The sequence below is a fragment of the Sturnira hondurensis genome, unplaced genomic scaffold, assembly GCF_014824575.4.
Source record: "Sturnira hondurensis isolate 20B ecotype Veracruz unplaced genomic scaffold, ASM1482457v3 Scaffold0001221, whole genome shotgun sequence".
Classification (NCBI taxonomy): Eukaryota; Metazoa; Chordata; class Mammalia; order Chiroptera; family Phyllostomidae; genus Sturnira; species Sturnira hondurensis.
The window spans coordinates 7,105,650-7,128,120 of NW_028073852.1; the positions used below are offsets into that span (position 1 = coordinate 7,105,650).

Genomic DNA, 22,471 nt, shown 5'->3' on the forward strand with positions numbered 1-22,471 from the left:
AATGTTTGTGTGGAGAAAAGGGAGCAGTAAAGCAGGGCAGTTCTTACACCTTTTGGAGACCCTTATGACGGTACCCACCTCTGAGTATATTGCAAGCAATAGCCATTTCCCTCACCCCCAAATTGCACCAAATTTCGCGGACTCTAGAACTCCAAGCACCGTGGCGATCGGACCCTCCTCGTTACACCCCTTTGGAGGGCAGGAGGGTGTCTGCAGGGTGGGCTGAGCTCTGGCAGGGCCAGGGGGCTGCGGGCGGAGCGGGGCGGTGAGGGGGCGGTGCCCGGAGGTCCGCGGCGGTGGGGCGCGGCCTGCAGGGGGCGCTGGCGCGGCTCCGGGCGGAGACAATCGCGCTGAGCGGCCGCCGCAGCCAGAGCGGGAGCCGGAGCGGCGCGGCGCGGAGCTGGGGCTGAGCGGGGTCGGCGGAGCGGGGCCGGGCGGAAGCCATGGGCCGCTAGGGCTGGGCCGAGCCCCGCGATGCCGCCGCCGAGCGGCCCCAGCGTCCTCGCGCGGCTACTACCGCTGCTGGGGCTGCTGCTCGGCGGCGCCTCCCGGGCTCCCGGCAAGTCGCCCCCGGAGCCCCCCAGCCCGCAGGGTGAGTCTCGGACGGGAGGGCAGCGATCGCCGGCCTGCGCCCCCCACCCCCACCGGGCCTCCGCCCGCCAGCCTCCTCTTGGCGGCGCTCGTGAATTGGGGGCTATTCTATCCCCTGGATTTGGGTGGGGGAGATAAGCGACCTGGGCTCGGCGCTTAGAGGGGAGAGGAGGACCGCCGGGGAGGGGGTCTCGGGGAGACACAAATGGGGAGGGTAGGGGGGTCCCCAGGCTCTGCGCCGCCGCCCCCTCCTGCCTTGTTTTCCTCCCTTCTGATCCGCGAGGCGCTGCTGCCCGAGCCATTGTCTGCCGTAGACACCCGCCCAGGGGCGGGCTGGGGCGGGCGCCCGCTCCGCAGCCCCCTGCGGGTTCCTCGCTCCAGACCGCGGTTGGGTGGGGGCGCAGCATCGGCTGCCACCCTGGGCCCGGACGGGGGCTGGGCGCCGAGAGCTGGGTCTGGCGGAGGGAGGGGAGAAGGGGGAGTGGGTGAGGCTGTGGGCGGACTGACTGTTCGAACGGGGTTTCTCCGCCTCGGAGCCTGACAGCCCCCAGCCGGCCCTTCAGGTTCAGGTTTTGGGGTGCACCTAAGAAACGCTGCTCAGCCAAATAAGGAGAAGGGACTGCGGTTGGGGGGCTCTGAAAAGGGGTACATTGTGATTCCCAGCTTGGCGCATGGCAGGGCTGTGGTGGCGGAGCCATGCCTAACTGGTTAGCTGGTTGTTGTGGGCAGTGCTGGCTGGGAGGGCAGGTGCCTGGGTCCTGTCCAGCAGGCCTCCGGCCACTCCTGTCCCCAGTCTGCTCCCAGATCGCCCCCTCCTCACTTCGCCTCTCCATCGCAGTGGAGACGACCCTCCCGGCGCCTCACCGGGCCCAGGTGGGTGTGTGAGGTGGGGGTGGGGTCGGCTTCTGCTGCGGGAGAGGGTGGAAGAGCTAGACCGGGGCTCCCTCCCTAGCCTGGGTTCTCAACCCGCTCCAGCCCCGCAGCCGCTTCCAGCCTCCGGCCCCAGCACCCAGCTACTGCTCTCCCCGCTCCAGCCCCCCGGCCCCAGCCCTGTCTGAACCTGAACTGGCGCTCTCCACTGCTCACCTCCCCACCGAGAAGCTGGCAGGAAAAGCAGGGTGGGGGCACTCGATGAGGGAAGTGGGGTCCGGATGAAGGAAGGGGGTCGGATTTCCGCCTGGAATGAGGCAGGGCTGAGGCCAGCAGAAGCGGATACTGTGTGGAATGTCAGGCTTTGAGGAATGGGAAAGGATCTCCTCTGGTCTGGGTCTTCCCTGCGCTCTAGGGGACAAGAGGAGCTTTGATAGCTAGGAAAGGGCCCTAGTTTCTCAAGTCCTGCACCCCAAAGAAGGGGGCCCAGGGAATTGGCTGGAATAGAGCTGGGATCCAGGTTCTCCCAGCCTGCTGGCTGGAAGCCCCGATGAGGGGAAGAGGGAAAGAAATCTGCTAGGCACTTGCACCTTCCCCCTCTCCACTGGGCACTTATGTCTCCTTCAGGCCTTACCTGCCCACCTGGTTTGATCCCTGGGCTCTCTGCCCTTTTCTAAGGAGCCGGCCCTTGAATCCAAGGCACTCCCTCAAATGACCATAGTCCATGAGCCTGGGTTTCTTCTTCCCAGCTGCTCCATCCAGCTGCTCTGAGCCTGGGGTGGGGGTGGGGAGTAGCCAGCCCCCTCTAGCTTCTCAGAATTCCTACTGGGGGCTGGGGGGCGGGCGTGGAGGGGAGGCTGCCAGTTCCCGAGAGAACAAGAGCGCAGGAGAGGGTCAAGTTTGTGCACCCGCCCCACAGTGCTGGGCTTTGGCCTGGGAGGGGATGGGGTGGTGGGTTCAGGAACAGCTGGATGGGATGCCAGGGGCAGGCGTGGCGCTGGCCCCGGCCCTGGGGTTGGAAGCCTGAGATAAGACACCTGCCACTGTTGAGTGTTAGACTCCAGCCATGAGGCCCCCTGACCGCCCAGTGCCCTGTGGCCCTGAGCCCCTCAGTTCCCAGCTCTTTCCTCTGTGCCCGGACTCCCCGGGTTCATGTCTAGCACCCAGCCCACTCCTCACCTGCCTCCTGGGGCCCCCAGTTAGGTTTCTGTACCTTTCCAAATACGACACCTCCTCTGTGATGGGCAGGAGGTGGGGATGAGGCATGCTCTTGAGGGAGGGGGCTGCACTGAGTGGAAAGGGGTAGATGATGTACTGAACTGGAGAGGCTGTCTAGGGAACCCGTGAGAGCAACTCTGGGCCTGGCTCTTCCTCCCATCACCCCACCTGAGATCGGGACACCTGCAGGCTCAGGCCCACTAGACCGTCTAAGTGCTGGGGCAGATCTGGCTGGAAAGCAAAGGACTTGGACTTCCCTTTCCAGCGCCCTCCACACCAGTTTCCTTGGGCCTGGGCCGCTTGCCTCCCCGTCTCCTTCCCCTTGCCAGGGCCCCAGCTCCCTGCCCATCTCTTGGGAGGAAAGAGGGTGTTGCCATGGTGACTGACTGTAGCTGACCATCTGGGAGGGGCTGGCAGTACCCCTAAGGAGAAGGGGTCAGGGGGTACTTGTTTGGGCTTCAGGGTTGGGTTGAGTCCCTAAATCTGAAGGGACACAGGCTTGTGGAAAGGGTTCTGGGGAGAGACTGGGTGATGGGGATGACTGTTCCCTTCTTAGTTTTTTCCTGAGAACCCAAACTCCGGCCAAGCGCCCTGTCCTCTCTTCCAAATGACTGAATCCTCCTGACCTCTCCTACTTGCAGCCCCTGGTTCTCCACTCATTTTTAAAGATTTATTTATGTATATATTTGTGTATATATTTGTTTATTTTTAGTCAGAGGGGAAAGGACGTGAATGTGTGGTTGCCTTTCGTGCACCCCTCCTGGGGACCTGGCCCACAACCCAGGCATGTGCCCTGACTGGGAATCGAACCAGTGACCTTGTGGACCACAGCCCAGGGCCCAATCCATGAGCCACACCAGCCAGGGCTTACTCATTCTTCCTCAAGCCTCCCTTCCCTCCCCACTCCCAGACACAAGCCCCGTAGGGTCCAGTGAGTAAGAATTTGGGTCTAGAGGTCGATTCCCAGATTTGGATCCCAGATCTCCCACTTAACTATACTACAAGTGTATCAATTCTTTGAGCCTCAGTTTCTTTATCTGTGAAATGGGCTGTGAGCATGTTTTATCAAGTCTAATACATCATTGACTGGAAGATGGACTGTTATTTCATGTACCAGTAAGAAATGCTGCCAATTACAATTATGACATCATCAACCATAGACATAGCCTGAGCTCAGAAATGTGAAAATGTGGAAAAGCGAGCGTGTTAGGCTTGATGGTAGCAGTGTCCCTGCCTCAGAGGCTGAGGTAAAGTTTGAGGGCTCTCTAAGTGCTGGCTTCCATAATGTCTCATCTAGCCTTGGACACAAAGCCGCTCCCAGCCCACAGTCCTCTCTTCTGATCTTGGGGCTCCCCTTGGTTCTCTCTTCCCCCTCCCGCCTCCTCACTCCCCTCACCCCACCCTGTCCGCAGAGATCCTGGTCAAGGTGCAGGTGTACGTGAGCGGGGAGCTGGTGCCCTTGGACCGGGCCTCGGTGGATGTGTTTGGGAACCGCATGCTGCTGGCTGCAGGCACCACAGACTCGGAGGGCGTGGCCACACTGCCCCTCAGTTACCGCTTGGGCACCTGGGTGCTGGTCACTGCTGCCCGCCCTGGCTTCCTCACCAACTCCGTGCCCTGGCGTGTTGACAAGCTGCCCTGTGAGTGTAGGGGCAGGTGGAGGGGGGGACGGCAGCTGACCCCATCAGCCCCTTCCCAAGATAGCCCTTGGGGGCAGAGGGGCAGGCTTTCCAGCAGCTGCTGCCTGGGCTGGGGTATGCGGAGGGGGCCGAGGGAGGGTGAAGTCACTCAGACTCGGATGGTGGGAGGGCCCCGCCTGGGGCTGGGCAGGGGTTTTCTCTGGCACTGACAGGCTGCCCTTCCCACAGTGTACGCCTCGGTCAGCCTCTACCTGCTCCCCGAGCGGCCGGCCACCCTCATTCTCTATGAGGACCTGGTGCACATCCTCTTGGGTTCTCCTGGTAAGGCTCCCCCTGCTACCCCCAGCTCCTCTTCCTCACCCCCAAACTGGGTATAGAGAGCTGTGCCCTTCCAGACTAGCTGGGTGCCCCGGGGCAACTCACTCAACCTCTGAGCCTCAGTTTGTTCATCTGTCAATATAATATGTGGATATTGATAGCACCTACATCGTCAAATTAAGGGAAGGAATCAAATATTACCAAGTGCACAAAAAATAGCACAGAAGGTGGTCAGTAAATGTTCATTGTTATTGGGGCTTCTCGTGGTTTCTATTCTCCCTCTACTCCTACCATCAGAACTCCCGCCCCCTGCCACCTTTGTCTTCAGTGGGTCTCCCCATTCTTGTCGTGCCGCTCCTGGGTGCCTGGCCATGTTAGGAGACAGGAGAGGGTCATTCCAAGGTGCTGAACACCGATGGGGTGCAAGGCCCAGAGCAACCCTGCAGTGGCCCTGGTGACCCCACGAGCTCTCAGTCCCCTTCAGCTGAGACTTACTGCCGTGCCTAGGCCATGACCGGCCCTGGGTCTGGCGCTGGGGAGCAATGGTAAGGAAGAAAGGGCCCACTCCCTGCCTGCGGAGTTCATAGTCAAGCAGCAAGACACAGAGACAGACCATCACAGGCCCTGAAATAACTATTGAATACGAAGCAGGTGGAACAGCAGGGTAGAGGGCAGCTGCACTCAATACTGAGAAAACCCTAACCAGTGAGTGGTGCGGGACGGGAGAACTCGGTGACGGGAGCTGAAGGGGGAGCAAAGGCACGGCCCTGGAGAGGAAGGCCTGGGGGAGTCTTCCGGGTGCAGGCGCAGAAGGGGTGCCCTGCTCTGGCACTGCAGGAGGGGCACCTGGCATAGCCCGGCTCATGAAGCCTGGCAGAGGGGACACCCCTAGGGGGCTGCCCTGGGTTTGGAATGGGAGAAGCCCCTCCTCAGTTAATACTCTTAGCTTGAACCCTCACCCTCAAATTACTCATTTGCTCATCACCATCTCTCTGGTCCTAAACCAGAGGCTTCTAAAATTTCTTTGGAGGTTTCTAAATTGCCAAAGGGACCCTCCTTTGCGCCCCCTAGTGTAAAGCCCCCCAAAGCTCCCACTGCTTCAGTGTAAAGCCTAGACTTCTGGGGCCTGGCTTGCCACAGCCTCACTGCCCACCCCCGTCATCTGCAGGCCCCTGGCCAGCATGCTGCCCGGTGCCCCCAGGCCTCTCTCCCCAGTCCTCCTGGAAGTCCCTTCCTACTTTTTTTCCTGGCTGTCTTGCTCATCTTGCAAGGTGCCACAGGGCCAGACTCCCCTGGCACCCTGCACCCCTCTGTTGTAGTAATGAGGCAGGATGGAACAGTGAGTGCCAGAATGGGCCCTGGCACCAGGCTAGGAGCCTGGGCCTCAGTCAGGCTCCAGCACCGTGACCTTGGGCAAGCCACTGAACAATCCCGCCTCCGCTTCTGGACATATACAACAGGGTTGATGGTAAGGGGCCCTGAGTCAGGGGCTGTTGTGCTAATTACAGCAGTTTTAATTGTGCTGCTTAGAACAGTACCCAGCCTATCAAAGCTTGATGAGCATTAGCTGTTACCGAATTGTGATGGAGTTCAGTTTTACGCCCTCCCCACCCTGAGATAGGCAGATGCACAAAGTGCACCCACCACCTAGGCTGTCTAAGGCCGTAGCTACTAGCCACATGCAGCTATCTAGATGTAAATGAATTTAAACGTCATTAAATTTTTAAAAATTAAAAATAAACCCAGTTCCTCAGTCACACTACACTAGTCACATTTTAAGTGCTTAATGGCCATGCGCGCCTGTTAGGTACCATAATGGGTAACCAAGATAGAGAACACTTCCATCACCCCAGAAAAGTGCTCGTGGGTACCCTAGTAGACTGCACCACACTAGACTGTGAACTTGAAGGCAGGGGATTGTGAACCGCATCTTACTGATTTTCCTGTCCCCAGCACCTAACATGGTGCCTGCCACGTGTGGTAGCGCATCTTACTGATTTTCCTGTCCCCAGCACCTAACATGGTGCCTGCCACGTGTGGTAGGGCAATAGTCGTCTGAGGAACCTCATCGCTTTATAGGTTAATAAGGAAACTGTCTCGGAGAGCCAAGTAACTTGCTCAGGGTCACACAGTTAGGACTGGATTTCTGAGCCACGTCCCTTCCAAATTAACATTCTGTGACTCCCATATCTGTCCCCAAGTCACCCACCACCTCCCCTGGCCTCCCAAGTGGCCTGACCCAGCGGCTCCCTCTCTCCTCAGATACTTGCTTTCTGCTCTGGTCCCCGAGCAACTGCAGCTACCCCTCTCTCCATCCAGGTGCCCGGTCCCAGCCCTGGGTGCAGTTCCAGCGGCGGGCTGCCCGCCTGCCTGTCAGCTCCACCTACAGCCAGCTGTGGGCCTCGCTCACTCCTGCCAGCACCCAGCAGGAAATGCGGGCTTTCCCTGCCTTCCTGGGCACCGAGGCCTCCAGCTCAGGTATGCTGGGTGCCACGCACGGAAGGGATGTTCCCCCACAAAGAATTCAGCCCTCAGCCCTGTGTCCCCTTCCCCCAGGCAATGGCTCCTGGTTGGAGCTGATGCCCCTGGCTGCTGTGAGTGTGCACCTGCTGACAGGCAATGGGACAGAGGTGCCACTCTCAGGCCCCATTCACCTCTCGCTGCCTGTGCCCTCGGAGCCCCGTGCCCTTGCTGTGGGCACCAGCATTCCAGCCTGGAGGTTTGATCCCAAGAGTGGTGAGTGCCTCTGGGGGTTGCCGGGCCTGGAGTGTGGGGACAGAGACTTTAGATGGTGGGACACTGAGTCCGATGTGACCCCTGCTTCTCACAGGGCTGTGGGTACGCAACGGCACTGGTGTGATTCGGAAGGAAGGCCGGCAGCTCTACTGGACCTTCGTCTCCCCCCAGCTGGGGTACTGGGCGGCTGCCATGGCTTCCCCCACAGCTGGTGAGAATGTGGGGCAGGGAGGAATGATAGGGGGCTGTAGGAGAAGGGGAGGCTGGGAAAGTGGACTCCTTCTGAAAGGCAGAAAGGGCATCCACATCTGGAACGCTAAGCCCTCGCCTGGCACAGGGCTGGTCACCATCACGTCGGGCATCCAGGACATCGGCACCTACCATACCATCTTCCTGCTCACCATCCTGGCAGCCCTGGCCCTGCTGGTGCTCATTCTGCTATGTCTGCTCATCTACTATTGCCGGTGAGTGCCACCCAGACCCCCACCTTCTCTCATTCTGTGCACAGGGAGGTCTGCTCTGTGCTTGGCCTTGTGCTGGGGCCCCCAAAATGCATAAAGGCATAGTCTGGTCCTCAAGGTGCCGACAGGAAAGCAGAACACATGCACACGCAGACTGAAACACTGGTGGCTTGAGAGAAGTAGGAGAGGGCAGGCCGGAGCTGCAGGCCAGGCCCCTCCCCTGACGACCTGCAGCTGCTCCCGCCATCCCAGCTCTGGCGTCCACAGGACCTCAGGCTTAGGGGCTCCTCCCAGGTTCTCACTGCGCCTCCTACAGGTGAAAGCAATTTACTGGAGAGGGACCCAAATGGGCGCAGCTGCTGGCCGGACCTCCCCTAGACGTGCAAGCTCTTTCCACAAACCTCTCCCAGGGGTTTTCTTTTGTTCCTTTCCCCTTCCTTCCTTCCCTGCCTTCTGAGTCCCAGGCATTGTCCCGACCCTTCCAACTATGTCAATCCCTCATGTTGAGGGTGACTGGGAGCTGCGGGAGTTAGGGAGCTGCTCTTGGCATTACACCTGTAAGGGTCTTGGTCTGCCCCCGCCTCTCCAGGAGGCGTTGCCTGAAGCCCAGACAACAGCACCGCAAGCTGCAGCTCTCCGGGCCCTCTGACGGCAACAAACGAGACCAGGCCACCTCGATGTCCCAGCTCCACCTCATCTGTGGGGGACCCCTGGAGCCCGCCCCGTCGGGGGATCCTGAGGCTCCACCTCCAGGCCCCCTCCACTCCGCCTTCTCCAGCTCCCGCGACTTAGCATCCTCCCGGGATGACTTCTTCCGCGCCAAGCCGCGCTCTGCCTGCCGTCCGGCCGCCGAGCCTGCAGGTGCCCGCGGGGGTGAGGGCGCCGGGCTTAAGGGCGCCCGCTCCATGGAGGGTCCTGGTGGGCTGGAGCCAGGCCTAGAGGAGTACCGGCGGGGACCCTCTGGCGCCACGGCGTTCCTGCCAGAGCCGCCCTCGCCGCCGCCGCCTTTCGAGCACTACCTGAGCCACAAGGGGGCAGCCGAGAGCAAGACCCCCGACTTCCTGCTGTCTCAGTCGGTGGACCAGCTGGCGCGGCCGCCGTCGCTCAGCCAGGCCGGGCAGCTCATCTTCTGCGGCTCCATCGACCATCTCAAGGACAGTGTCTACCGCAACGTCATGCCAACCCTGGTGATACCCGCGCACTACGTGCGCCTGGGTGGCGACGCGGGAGCCGCTGGGGCGGGCGACGACCCCGTCCCGCCCGAGGGCATGGCCCCCGGCCCAGCCCGCCCTTTTCCCCAGCCCGACCCCCAGCGCCCACTGATGCAGGGCCACTCGGGCGCGGGAGGCGAGGGCAGCGGCGGTGGCGGCGGCGAGGGCTGGGGGGGCGGGCGCTCGGCGCCGGTCAGCGGCTCTGTCACCATCCCGGTGCTGTTCAACGAGTCCACCATGGCACAGCTCAACGGGGAGCTGCAGGCGCTGACGGAGAAGAAGCTGCTCGAACTGGGCGTGAAGCCGCACCCACGCGCCTGGTTTGTGTCCCTCGATGGCCGCTCCAACTCGCAGGTACGCCACTCCTACATCGACCTGCAGGCGGGCGGCGGGCGGAGCACGGATGCCAGCCTGGACTCGGGCGTCGACGTGCACGAGGCGCGGCCTGCGCGCCGACGGCCCCTGCGCGAGGAGCGGGAGCGCGCCCCGACGGCCGCCCCCCCGCCGCCGCCGCCGCCGCCGCCGCCACCACCCCCCGCACCCCCGCGCCTGGCGCTCAGCGAGGACACGGAGCCCAGCAGCAGCGAGAGCCGCACGGGCCTCTGCTCCCCGGAGGACAACTCGCTGACACCGCTGCTGGACGAGGTGGCGGCGCCCGAGGGCCGGGCGGCCACGGTACCCCGAGGTCGGGGCCGCAGCCGCGGGGACAGTTCCCGCAGCAGCGCCAGCGAGCTGCGTCGCGACTCGCTCACCAGCCCAGAGGACGAGCTGGGGGCAGAGGTGGGAGACGAGGGGGGCGACAAGAAGAGCCCTTGGCAGCGGCGGGAGGAGCGGCCGCTGATGGTGTTCAACGTCAAATAGCGCCCCCTCCCGGCCTGGCGCCGCCTCCCGGGCGGGCTCCGCCCCGTCCCCCTGGGCCAGTGCCCAGGGTGCGTGCCCCAGGGGGTTGTGGGGGTACTCGCTCTTAGCCCAGGTCTTTGAAAGGTGCCCTGGGGCCTGCTGAGCTGTCCGGTGGTATGTGCTGGGTAATGAACGTCTTCGGGGGGACCCCCGTGTCTGTCTCCAAGAGGGCGGTGGGAGGAGTCAGACCCCCATTGGGAGGTTCTGGGGAGGAGGGCTGGGTGGGGGGAAGCAGTGCCTGTATAAACGTGGCTGTACATAGAAAGTTCTATTGTGGGAAAGCAAGAGGGGCAACCAGGCCTCAGCTGCTAGTGTGAGGGCTGGGAAGGGAGAGGGCATTCTGTGGACCCCTGGGAGGGGAGGGGTGCTGCTTGGTAGCCCACCCCTGAGCTACCAAGTCACAGTGGCTGGGGCGGCTCTGGGGAATAGGCGGTAATGTGATGGGATCAGTGTGGGCGGCAGCAAATATAACTGGTGAGATTAACTCTGTGTGTCTCTCTGTGGGGTAGAGGGAACATGGGTGCTGGGTAGGGGCCCTTGTTCAGGGCTCCTGGGGAGGGCAGGGAGGGTGGCCAAATCAGACACTGTTAAGAAAGTGTACAAACTTTATTGGAGCACATACACACACACACACATACACACCTGTGGATAGGAGAGAGCACCTGGCCACAGGGTCACAGAGATTAGGGGAGGGGATGGCAGCTTGTAATGCGGCTTTGCCATGGTCCCCCATCTATAGGGAAGGCCTTAGAGGCCTCCAGGCCTCCAGGCCCTGCCTCTCAGGACGATGGGAGGACTCAGAATGGTGGGGGCAGTCCAGGAGAATTTGGTGGGGGAGAGGTGCGAGGGAGGCCTGAGCAGTGGGTGGTACCCTGTGAGCAGGGTCCTGAGGGCTATAGAGTGTCTTTAGTCCTCAGTCTCCTCACAGCAGTGGTCTGGGGGCTGGGTCTCTCAAAGGAGTGTCCCAGCGCAGGGTCTCCCTGCGTAAACACTTGGTGCCCCTGCCCCCACAGTGGAAGCCAGTAGGACAGCAGTGGCGCTGGTCTGCACAGCAGACACCCTGGACAGTCAGAGGGTGTGAGAGTTAGACACAGCAGGACCTGGCCCAGCCCCGTACCCAGCCCCAGGGCAGAGGGTGGCACTAACCTGGCGAAAGGGACAGCAGGCCCAGCCTCCTCGGCTGTCTCGGCAGCAGGTCTGGTTGTCGTGGCAGAAGCGCCCCTCCCCACACTGCACATTCCCCACACCCACGAGAGGGCCGAGAGTCAGGTGGGCAGCACGGTGGGCAGAATCCACCTCCTTCTCACAGGTTCGGGCCTTTACATTGCAGGTGTACCCAGCTGGGCAGCAGTGCTGGCGGTCCTCACAGCACACGGCCTGTGAGGACAGAGTGGCATTATGTTCTTGTCCTCCCACTCCCCTGAGACTCAGCTCCCCTCTCCAGGGACAGGCAGGTGGGGACTCACGTGGGGCAGTTGGCAGCAGGCCCAGCCCCCGCCCAGGCTCAGGCAGCAGGTCTGCCCCACTGGGCAGCTGGTGTGCTGGTCACAGCCCATGGCTCTGGGCTGGGACAAGGAAGTGCGGTGGGCAGGCATCTTCTCCAGTCCAGCCACCACTTTGTTCCCCCTCTGACACTGCCCCCCAGCCACGCAGGTGTAGCCCTGGGGGCAGCAGTGCTGGTGGTCCGGGCAGCAGACAGCCTGGGGCGGGGTGGGGGCAGAAAGAGCAGTCTAGGAAGCTATACTTCGTGGGATGGAACACCTAACCCCACTCGGCCTCTCCTGCTCAGTTCCTCCAGCTAGGATCGAATCCGAGAGCTGGGGTGCCACTGTGGGCGAGGCAGAGAGCAGAAGAGCAGGTAACCGGAGCCTGGCCCCTTGCCCAGGCCGAGGCACTGTCCCCCCAATGCGATCCTTCTAACCATGCACCTCTGGGACAGGGCAGCAGCCCCACTCTCCAGACAAGAGCCGACAGCAGGTATAGGAGGAAGGGCAGCTGGTGATGTTGTCACAGGGCACATCACTCTCTGTGGCTCGGGGGTGCGACGGCCTGAGGTGGGCTGGGGCCTGCTCCATCCAGGGCAGCTGGCGGGCTTCCTCCTCACAGGTGCCCTTTTCTGTGTTACACTTAAACCTGGCTGGGCAGCAGTGTACATGGTCCTCACAGCAAACAGCCTAGAGTGGGCAGAGAGGGGACAGTAGGCACAGGGGCCTAGCTGGCTGCCACCCTCTGCTCGGCCCAGCCCACCCACCACTCCTGGGCACCTGGACAAAAGGGCAGCAGCCCCAGGCCCCTGACTGGAGGCGGCAGCAGGTGTAGTCATCCGGACAGCTCACCTCCATGTCACACTTCACCTCCTGCACTGTGAGTCGGGCAAGGTGGGCAGGTCAGCAGTGGCACGTGGAACCCTCTCCATGCCTACCCTCTGCCGACTCCACAGCTGGAACCCGATGTCACAGTCGGAGGGCCACCCCCGGCAGGGATCACAAGGCGAGGTCCAGTGTGGAGAAAAGGGGGCTGTATGTGCCCTGGCCCCTCCATGCAGCCGTCAGCCGCCCACTCCCACTTCTGATCCTGGACGAGCCTGGTGGGGAGCCTCTGCAGGTACCTGTGTGTGCTGGCAGCTTGGTGAGCAGGTCCGTAGCGTTGTCCTTGGAGAGGCACTTACTCTGGACCAGGTCGCACACGGTGTCCTCGGGGCAGCAGTGAAGGTGGTCGGAGCAGCAGATGGCCTGGGTGGAGGCAGGGGCAGGTCTTTGGGACTTCCCAGCTCAATTGAGCCCTAGGAGCACTAGGCTGACAGCTGGCACTACCCCAATCCCCCACTAGGGGGTGGCATAAGTCCTGAGCAGCCAGGCTCCCAGCAACCGTTCAGCCAACCTCACTCCCCTGAAGTCCCTGCAAGGTAGATGTCCAGGCTAGGTGGCTGTGGGCACATGGCCCAAATGGCTGTAGCCCCTCACTCACATTAGGCATCGGGCAGCAGCCATACTGCCCACTAGGCAGCTCACAGCAGGTGGAACCATCAGGGCACTGGGACCGTCCATCTGGGCACATGATCCCTAGAAGGGGAGAGAGGAGGGAGAGGCAGCCGCGGTATAGGAGAACTCCCCCCAGCTAGGAACCAGCCTCTCCTCACTCCCCACCTCCAACCCGATTCTCTCCCACCTCCTCACCTGCTCCATTGCTCCTTCGTGCGGGGATCTTCTTTGCCAGGGGGTGAGTGCCCATGGCTGTGAGGCAGCGGGCATGGGCCAGGTCACAGGAGGTACCGTGGGGGCAGCAGTGCACCTTGTCCTCGCAGCAAGAAGCCTGAGAAGAGATGGTCCTAACTCTGTCTTTGTCCCTTCCAGCCCCTTAATTTGCCCCTGCTGCCCCTCTGCTCCCCGTCTTTCCAAACCTGTACCTGCGGCATGGGACAGCACCCCCAGGAGCCATCAGGCATAGTGCAGCACGTGGCAGAGTTGGGGCACTCGAAATGGCTATCGGGGCACTGGATGGCACCCACGGGGTTGGCATCTGTGGATGGGATGACCCAGAATTCCATCAGCCCAGTCAGTGAAGGTCATTATTCCCGTCACTCAAGGAGCCGCCAGCACCAGGGCCTGCAGACCCAGCTCCAGGGGACAGGGGGCTGCTACTGGGCTCAGTGCTCTCCCAGGCCGTCTTACACCTCTCTCCCACAAGCCACAAGCCTCAGCAATGTGGCACAGGGCAGGGGCATGCACTGCCTGGGCTGACATTAAACCAGCTCGGCTGGGCCTCTCCCCACCCCTGCAATGCCTGGCCCAAGCCTGGGGTCTTTCGTTCTCTCCTTCCCCTCCTAGCCTCAGTGCTGGCTCTCTGTCCAGTTGCCCAGTACAATTGCCCACAGGAGTGAGGGCACAAGAGCAGGAGTCAGGGTCACCCAGCCAGCTGGGCCCCTGGGTGCTGCAGCTCTACATGCTGCCCATCTGCCTGCCCCCCATCTACACCCCTACTTCACCTGATCTTCGGAAGCAGGACTGCCCATCGGCACTGCAGTGGAAGCCCCGAGGGCAGCAGTGGCGGCCATCCCCACATGACACGGCCTGTGGGACACAGAGACCCCTGTGTTGACCAGGCTCTTTGGCCTGGGGGTAGAAGAGTACAGGAAATGTGCAAACACAGACCCGAGCCCTTCCATCCAGCTAATGTTACCCTCACCTCTGGGAATGGACAGCAGCTGGAGGTCCCCAAGACAGTGAGGAGGCAGGAGTGGCCAGGAGAGCAATGGGCATCGACCTGGCAGGGTCCGCCCAGATGTCTGCTATGTGCTGGGGGCCATTTGTCCTGGGAAGAGAGGAGAGGATAAACCAAAGGACCAGAGTCTGGCCCCTTCCTCTGTCCCATCCAAATGACCTTTCAGGAAACCCCAGCCGCCAGCTCTCTCTGGGGCCGAGGGCACTCACTGGAACAGGACTGCAGCAGCTGTAGCTGGCCCCTCCTGGGTCCACGCAGCAGGCCACAGGGCAGAGCTGACCATCTGGGCACTGCATTCCAGCCACCAGCCCTGTCAGTGCGGCCGCCAAGCTCACTAGGGCCCACATGGTCCACCTGCAAAATACCAAGAGGCATTTGGCAACTCGTGTAAGTCCATGCCACTCTTGATTCGGGGGCCAGTCTCCCTCCAGGCTACCTGGGCCTTCCCCACAATCCCTTGTCTAGGCGGGGAGCAAGATCCAGGGCCTACGATTCAGCTTCCTACATGTCCTGCGTCTGTCATACATGCACTGGCGTGTGTGCACCCATGAGCATGAACGCTGACCTGAGTATGTGTGAATCTGTGTCCCCAACACATGGCCTGGCACCAGAGTCTCTGTGGGTGAGTGTAGAGATGTGATCGTGTGAGAGTCAGGAAGATTTGTGGGTTTTGTGGGTCTGATCTGTGGGAGCAGGGGCCACCTCTAGGAGGTGGGGGAGGGAGGCATCAGTAGCTGTGAGAGGAGACGGCTAGGGTGCGAGGACGGAGTCGCTTCTGAACAAAAGCTGGGGTTTCACTTCCCCAGCTAGCCCCTCCGCATGCCTCCTCGCCTGGTACCATGCTCACACCTGCACCCTGCTAAGGCCTGTCGGAGGGAGAGGGGGCGTCGCGTGACAACATGGGAAACCACGAGGTTGAGAAAGTTGAGAAAAGGGAAGTAAAGTGGTCAGCGGAGTCGGGGCTGCTCTCCCCAGAGGTTTGCCACCATCTGCTCGCTGACTGTCCTCTCCCCACCAAGGGAGAGGGACCCACAGGCAGGGTCAGCCTTTGAGACACCGTGTTCTAAGGGCCCCCAATACCACCAGGGCCCTTCAGACTCTCCAAACACACCACCCTGCTCCCCTGCCTCTCCCGCTGTCGGGGAGCCGAAACTCAGCGCACATGAAGAGAAACTACAAGAGCCGGCTCAGCTGCTGCTCTGGAGTCAGCAGAAGGAACCCGTCTTGGTCTGGGGTGAGGTGAGGGTGCTGTTTCACATCCCAAACAACTTTCCTCCAAGCTTGGCCAGCCCCACTAGTTCAACAGGGCTGGCCCAGGAGATGTTGCCCTGCCTGGGGGGACAAAAACAGTAACATTCGCTGAGCCTACTGACAGCCACTTTAAACACTCTAGGTCATTTTCCTTCTTTGCAACCACCATCCAAAATAGTAATTATCACCTTTACTTTCAAAGGAGCACACTGAAGCTCAGAGAGGTTAGGTAACACACTCATCCATCAAGTCATCAAGATGACAGGCTTTGATGACTCCAGAGCATAGCAGACTGGTTCATTTCGCATGCAGCAAAATGGACAGTACTGGGAACGGACCGCACACCCCAAGCGCCTAGAGGCCTAGGGTCCAAGCGGAGAAGGGGGACGGAAGCATTTCCTGGGCAGGGGACCAGGCAGGGCGACCCACGGACAGCAGAACTGCACTCGGGCACTGCACCTGGTTCCTAGTCCTAGAATTGCCGCCACAGACTGTGGGGGCCTCAGAAGCTGCCCCCTGTCTCGGAGCTCCCTCCACAGAGCAAAGACCACTCCCAAGAGGCCGGGTAAGGGTGAGAAGACTGGTCCTGGACCTCCACCCCTCTAATTTCTCCACACTCACAGCTCCCAGGCAAGCTGGCCCCACCTACTTCTTGGCTTAGGCCAGAAGGGATGCCTTACTGTATGTAGCTCAGAGCATTCAGCACCCTAGTGATTCATTTATGTTTGTTTTCCTTCCTGGATACCCTGAGATTAGGAAGTATAGTGTATGCGTATACTGAATGTACACGCAAGCACACGCAGTCAGGACCAGGGGTGGAAGAGGTTGGGACCCAATTTCTCTTAGGAGGGTTTTGAGTGGCAGCCTCTCTCACTCTACCCCACAGCCATTCGTACTGCCATAACAGAGAGGGAAAGGCAGGAGCCTCTTCAAGCCCCCAGCTCTGTCATCTGCCACTAGGTGGCACCTTCAAACTCTGAGTGTCAGAAGCAAGAAATTCCCAAAAGGTGAACCAACCCAACAACTAGACGAGGGAGCAAGAAAAAAAGTGGCTGGAAGAGGCGGAAGTTGGCTTGTCCCACCCCGCAAGAGGGGAAGTAAAGGAGAGCCAGGCGCAACCACTTCCAATTCCTTTGAGAAGGCCAAGGTCTCAAGTCCCACTTGCCACCCTCTGAGTTCCGGGACCGGGAGGGCGTCTCTCCTGCTCCCAGCCGCCGCAGACACTACCTACCTACCCTACTACAGTCAGCACCCCCACAACCACCACTACCACCACCAGAAGGGGCTGCGGAGCCGGCTCAAAAACAGATGGTCCCTGCTTTGGGGGAAGGGGCTGCAGCTTCCGGGGAATACCAGAAGGTAAAGGGAGAGGGGGTCACTGCCATTCAGTTTATTCCCACCCTTCATAAAAGTCCCTCCAGTGCATCGCAAACGCCCAAGAAGGTTCTCTAAGCGAGCCTTCTCTAGCCTTCTGAATGCAGCTCCGTGGAAACCTCAAACTCCCACACGCCCGTGGTCGGAGCCTTGGGAAGGAGCAAACGAAAGGTCCCTACGACCGAACCCCTCACCCGCCTTACCTGCGTCCTGCTCCGCGCTCGCTGGGTAGCCGCTGCTCTGCCCCTCACCGACCTGGGGCCTCGCAGCGCAAAGACCCACCCATCTCAGCTTCCATTGGCCAGGCGTTCAGGCTGTCACGCTCCCGTTGGCTACTCGTCGACGTAGAGGTGGGGCCAGCCTGGAATTTTGTGAGGCTTTTCTACTCAATTCACTTTCCTCCCTCCCACCCCCTCTCCCTCCCACCCCCATTTCTAGGGATCATGTGATTGGAGAATCATGTGACCGATGCCCTGGCTTACTCTTTGCCTTGTGAGAGCGCATGATAGTTTGCTGGAGGTGGGGCCGCTCCTGCCCCGAGACGGACGGCCAAAGGAGCGGCTCCTCGGAGGGTGCGTTCCGAGAGCGTTTGCAGGATGTCCGCTCTTGGGTCTGGGACACTTGTGCGTCCTGTTTCTATTCTATTCAACAAACTCAGGTTAAACTCTGGCGTTGAAGGAGAGTTGTGAAGCCAAGGATAAGTAGCCCTCAGAGATCCTAGTTTAAGGTACAAGGTCGTGTGCCAAGGTCATGTGCCAAGGGCGTGGATGTGTGCAGGAAAAAGGTAGTAACTTAGCTCTAGGAGGGAAGGAGAGATTGAATTCCATTTTGGGGGCACCTTTTGAATTGAGTCTGGGAGGATTTGAATGCCGGCCGGTAGAAGTGGCGGGACAGGCGGTGTTGGAAAGAGCATAGGGAATCAGATGGAAAGGGCAGCCTTGGGCAAGGATTGGATGCCAAGTTCAGTGTAGCGGGGTTTGAGGAACTGCTGGGTACCTGGTACAAGGCCGGGAAGGGGATAGGTGCAAAGTGGAAGTGACTTTGTAGTTTCAGATGGCGCTGCCTTCCAGAATTTACAGGGCTGGCGAGTAGAGAAAAATGTACTGCACAGAACAGATCCGCCAACAGGAGGAGCCAGACTGCTCAGAGCCAAAGGGCCTGGCTCGGGCAGAGAGGGTGATGGGAGGTGCACCAGGAGAGGAGAGAGGCCCGCAGAAAGCCTGATGCCGGGCCTCTGAGGAAGGGACGGAGAGCTAAGCAAAGAGCCTGGGCTGAGGGTGAGGCTGGGGTCGGGGAAATCCAAGCCCCGGTAGGGAAGGAGTGGCAGGGTGGAGGAATTAATCGTGTGGCACGGTGCTCAGCCTGGGGCTAGTGAGGGTGCAGACGGTAGATGTGGCTCCTGCTGAGAACTGGGACCTTTACGCACGCCGGCGACATTCGTGCAGTCAGTTTACCTTCCTGTGTATCCTGACGCAAGGGGGTATATAATATAAGCTAGGCTTCCACTGATGAGTCGCACGCGTGCTGACACATACGAAGCTTTAGGAAAGCGTCAGGCAAATCAGTAAGTGAACTTACTAGTCCCAACCACACTGAATCAGAAGAAAAAGGAAGTCTGTAGTACTTGAAACAAGTTGGCCCTCTTTATCTGTGGGTTCCATAGTTCCAGGTTCAACCAACCACAGAGCAAAAATATTTTTCGAAATGTTACTTTTTTGCCAACATGTCCTATATAGTCAGGCCTATAACGGTAGTATCCATGCTGAACACATACAGACTTTTTTTTCTTAGCATTCCCTAAACAATACAGTGTGGCAAGTATTTACATAAGTAATCTGAGATACTTAACGTATACAGGAGAATGTGCATAGGTTATATGCAAATACTACCTCGTTCTATATAAGGGATTTGAGCATCCATGGATTTTGGTGTCAGCGAGGGGTTCTGGGGCCAATTCTCCCGTGGATATCAAGGGATGACTGTATCACAGAATTCTTAACGAAGTCATTTGCCCACCAGGGGCATTTGGCCGTGTGTGGAGACATTCTGGGCTGTCACAACGCAGGGGAAGTATATTGGCATTTAGTGGGCGGAGACCAGCAATGCTTCTAAACACCCTACAAAGCACAGGACAGAGCTCCCTAACAGATTGTTTTGCTCCCAACGTCAGTAGCACTGAGGCCGAGAAACCCTCTCTAAAGGAGCATAGACTTCCTCTGCAAAAGAGCTCGTAGGTTTCCTCACACAGAGCCTGTCTTCTCCTGTTTCATATACTTTAGGTCAATTTTGTCATCCAATTTCCCAACATCAGTAGATTATAGAGGATCAGGGGATGTGTGTGTGTGTGTGTGTGTGTGTGTGTGTGTGTTGAAATTTCTAGAAGCAATCACTTTGAGTTTAGCAAGGATTAAAAGTCCATAGTGAAAATTGCAAAGAGCAGGTTGAAGAACTTGGAAGTCCAGCGCCCAGGGGGTACTGACCTTAGGGACAAACAGTCCCGGATGACATGATGGCCCATGTGGGCAGAACTCACAGGACAGTAATTAGTAGTCAAGGTATGAACCTGAGTATTCAGAAAAATTGGGATCAGCCCTGGCTGGTGTAGCTCAGTGGATTGAGCGCGGGCCTGTGAACCAGAGGATCGCAGTTCTATTCCCAGTCAGGGCACATGCCTGGGTTGCAGGTCAGTTCCCAGCAGGGGACACACAAGAGGCAACCATACATTGATATTTCTCTCCCTCTCTCCTTCCCTTCCTCTCTAAAGATAAATAAATAAAATCTTTAAAAAAAGAAAAATTGGAATCACAGGTAACCACTATGATTACTCTAGCGGAGAAATGTGCAATATGTTTACTAAACAGCTTGTCAAAACACCTGCAGTGACCCTCCATTCTGTGGAGGAGGTACAGACCCCCTCACCCCAAGGGCTGCAGAAACTCCCCCTGTTCCTCAAAAAAACCCTCAGTGTCCTTACACCCTCCAACTCAGGAATCTCTTCCCCTCTGGTTTTTGCTTTTAAAGAGGGAGATTCCTTCTCTGATCAGGGAAGCAAAATAGAAGCAAACTTTCAGAGTCAGATTTGACATCAAAAGGTCCATCCCCATTTGCCCTGTTCTCTGAGCTCCCCTAGCTCCCTTCGGCCAAGCTTTGTGATGTTTAGTTTGGACAAAATCGGTTGACTGTGTTTGTGAAGGTTTATTTCTGGACTCTCAATTCTATCCCACTAACCTGGGTGTCTGTCCTGAAAGTCAGTACCACACTGTCTCGATTACCATACATTGTAGCAAGTTTGAAGTTGGGAGACGTGGGAGACCTCCAACTTCTTTTCCAATATTTTTTTGGTTATTCTGAGTCCCTCGAATTTTCATGTGAACTTTAGGATCAATTCCTGCCAAGACAGCTGAGATTTTGATAAGGAGTGCACTGAACCCATGGGTGAATTTGGGGTGTGTTGCCATCTTAACATTAACATGGGGTGTTTTTCCAGTTATTTATTAGTTTCTTTTTGATAGTTGCCAAATATTTCATGCTATAAATGTTACATCATTTACTTAACCAGTCTCCTGTAATGAGCTTTTATGTGCTTCCAACCTTTTAAAGTTACAAATAATTAGCCCTGGCTGGTGTGGCTCAGTGGATTGAGTGCCTGCCTGTGGACCGAAAGGTCATCATTTTGGTTCCTGGTCAGGGCACGAGCCTGGGTTGTGGGGCAGGTCCCCAAGTGGGGACGTGGGAGAGACAACCAAATCGATGTTTCTGTCACACATCGATGTTTCTCTCCCTCTCTTTCTCTCTCACTTCCCCTCTTCCTAAAAATAAATAAAGTATCTTTTAAGGTGCCAGATAATTATGCAATGAATATTTGTGAACATGTGCCTGAATGCACACCTGGGGGTTAAATCCCTGAATGTCACATTGGTGCACCCTTGAAATGTCAATGCCAAAATACCTTCACATTTTTCTACTTCACACTCCCAGTCATGGTATTTGGGGGAATGTATTTCCCATATACTCACCGACATTGGATATGCCAGTTTAATTTTTCTTTTGCCAGTCTTATGACAGAAGACGGTTCATGGTTATTTTATCTGCATCTCCTTGATCTCTAGGGAAGCCGAATATTTGTGCACAGCTTACTCGGCACGTATATTTCTCCTACGAACTGCCTGTTCGTGTCTGTATTAGGCAGGGTTCTCCAGGGAAACGGAACCAATCACTGTGTACATAGAAAGAGACTTAGGAAAATGAATTGGCTCACATGATACGGAAGCCAGCAAGTCCCAAACCTGCAGTGTGAACTGGCGGGCTGGGGCCTCGGGAGAGCAGACAGTGCAGATGAAGCTCAAAGGCCTGAAGAATTTCCCCTGGCTTGGAGGCGCTGGCCTTTTTCTGCTACCCAGGCCTTCTGCTAACGGGAAGGGGCCCAGGGGCCCACCCACATTATGGTGGGCAATATGCTTTAGCCAAAATTCATTGATTTAAATGTTAACCTCATCCAAAAACACCTGCCGGGTTGACAGATAAAACTGTCTTATTATTCTTTGTTCATCTTTCTACTGAGTCTGTCTTTTTCTTGTTGGAGGGTGGGAACTCTTTATCCATTCTGAGTATCACATTTGTTACAGGTGTTGTTCGCCTTTTATCTTTGTTTGTGGTAACTTTTGTCATCAGAAGTTGTGTTACTGTTGTGTCGTCTGAAATCTAGCAGTCAGTCCTTTACCTTTTCTAACCATCTTTTTCCTTTGTGACTTCTGCATTTCACATACCTGCCGCCCGGCCCCCAACCCCGCTTGCCTAAGAACTTGCAGTATGTTCTTCTGGGCCATTTCAATTCCTGCTGCAACCCCAGCTGGACTGGGCCTCAGCTGCCAGCCCTGAGCTGGATTGAGGCGCTGCAAGTGACAGGAGGTCCCACTCAGGAGCCTGTGGTGATGTCCCTGGATGTGTCCTGGCTAAGAGATTCCTCCCGGGGGGCCCCAGGTTTGCTGTCAGAGGTGGTGGTCTCTCTTTCTCCTCCTGCTTCTCTCAGCCTCTCCCTGTTTCTTCCAATCGCCCCTTTAAGGTTTTTCTTCATTCAGAACTATTGTTCTGCCCCCACAGAAGGGTCAGCTGCCTGGGTGGGGCGGGGGGGCGCCCTTTCCCCCTGAGATCTTGAGTTGTCAGGTAAAGCATAAGATGATCAGTTAAATTTGAATTTCAGATTAGAAGCTATTTTCTTTAGTATAAGAATATCTCATGTAATATTCGAGACATACTTACACTTAAAAATTATTCACTATGCTCTGGTTGGTGTGGCTCAGTGGATTGAGTGCTGGCCTGTGAACCAGAGGGTCGCCGGTTCGATTCCCAGTCAGAACACATGTCTGGGGTTTGGGCCTGCTCCCCAGTTCAGGGCATGTGAGAGGCAACTACACATTGATGTGTCTCTCCCTCTCTTTCTCCCTCCCTTCCCCTCTCTCTAAAAATAAATAAAATCTTTAAAAATATATTCCTTGTGTATCTCAAATTCAAATTTAACTGGACATCTTGTATTTTTATTTGTTCAATCTGGCAGCTCTGAAGACTAAGGTTGGAGCATAGAAACAGCCTCTCCCTCCCATGTACTTACTCTGTCCCCTTCCTGCCTGAGTCACCCCGCAGTGAGACATTGTTGCCCCAGTTCCTGAGGTGCCTACTCTCA

The 22,471-nt window shown here is 57.9% G+C and overlaps 2 protein-coding genes and 1 long non-coding RNA gene across 4 annotated transcripts; 2 read left to right on the forward strand and 1 right to left on the reverse strand.

The window, feature by feature from the left end:
• The first annotated feature begins 358 nt into the window (after window positions 1-358).
• FAM171A2 (family with sequence similarity 171 member A2) lies at window positions 359-10,418 on the forward strand. Of its 2 annotated transcripts, XM_037067625.1 has the most exons (8): window positions 359-592; window positions 4,092-4,319; window positions 4,548-4,640; window positions 6,957-7,115; window positions 7,194-7,373; window positions 7,468-7,584; window positions 7,711-7,837; window positions 8,424-10,418. In XM_037067625.1, the coding sequence occupies exons 1-8, from the start codon at window positions 475-477 to the stop codon at window positions 9,904-9,906; spliced, it is 2,505 nt and encodes an 834-aa protein (XP_036923520.1). In that variant the 5' UTR covers window positions 359-474; the 3' UTR covers window positions 9,907-10,418. The 2 variants fall into 2 exon arrangements, with proteins under 2 accessions (XP_036923520.1, XP_036923529.1); XM_037067634.1 differs by lacking the exons at window positions 4,092-4,319; window positions 4,548-4,640.
• Window positions 10,419-10,536: 118 nt separating this feature from the next.
• Window positions 10,537-17,095, reverse strand: GRN (granulin precursor). The gene is made up of 13 exons (XM_037067641.1): window positions 16,995-17,095; window positions 14,376-14,520; window positions 14,131-14,256; window positions 13,931-14,015; window positions 13,352-13,464; window positions 13,122-13,257; window positions 12,913-13,007; window positions 12,554-12,677; window positions 12,210-12,307; window positions 11,874-12,119; window positions 11,412-11,645; window positions 11,092-11,322; window positions 10,537-11,005 (listed from the first exon to the last, which is right to left on the reverse strand). The coding sequence occupies exons 2-13, from the start codon at window positions 14,511-14,513 to the stop codon at window positions 10,868-10,870; spliced, it is 1,764 nt and encodes a 587-aa protein (XP_036923536.1). The 5' UTR covers window positions 14,514-14,520; window positions 16,995-17,095; the 3' UTR covers window positions 10,537-10,867.
• LOC119001993 (uncharacterized) lies at window positions 16,517-19,136 on the forward strand. The gene is made up of 3 exons (XR_005069662.1): window positions 16,517-16,776; window positions 17,230-17,518; window positions 18,811-19,136. It is a non-coding gene; the product is annotated as an uncharacterized LOC119001993 (long non-coding RNA).
• The last annotated feature ends 3,335 nt before the right edge of the window (window positions 19,137-22,471 follow it).

Coding starts and splice junctions, on each gene's coding strand:
- FAM171A2 (XM_037067625.1), top strand. CDS start 475: ATGCCGCCGCCGAGCGGCCCCAGCGTCCTCGCGCGGCTACTACCGCTG. Junction 4,320..4,547: donor GCGTGTTGACAAGCTGCCCT/GTGAGTGTAGGG, acceptor CCCTTCCCACAG/TGTACGCCTCGGTCAGCCTC. Junction 7,585..7,710: donor CATGGCTTCCCCCACAGCTG/GTGAGAATGTGG, acceptor CGCCTGGCACAG/GGCTGGTCACCATCACGTCG.
- GRN (XM_037067641.1), bottom strand. CDS start 14,513: ATGTGGGCCCTAGTGAGCTTGGCGGCCGCACTGACAGGGCTGGTGGCT. Junction 13,008..13,121: donor ACGAAGGAGCAATGGAGCAG/GTGAGGAGGTGG, acceptor CTCCCCTTCTAG/GGATCATGTGCCCAGATGGA. Junction 11,646..11,873: donor GCTGCTGCCCTGTCCCAGAG/GTGCATGGTTAG, acceptor ACCCCGCCCCAG/GCTGTCTGCTGCCCGGACCA.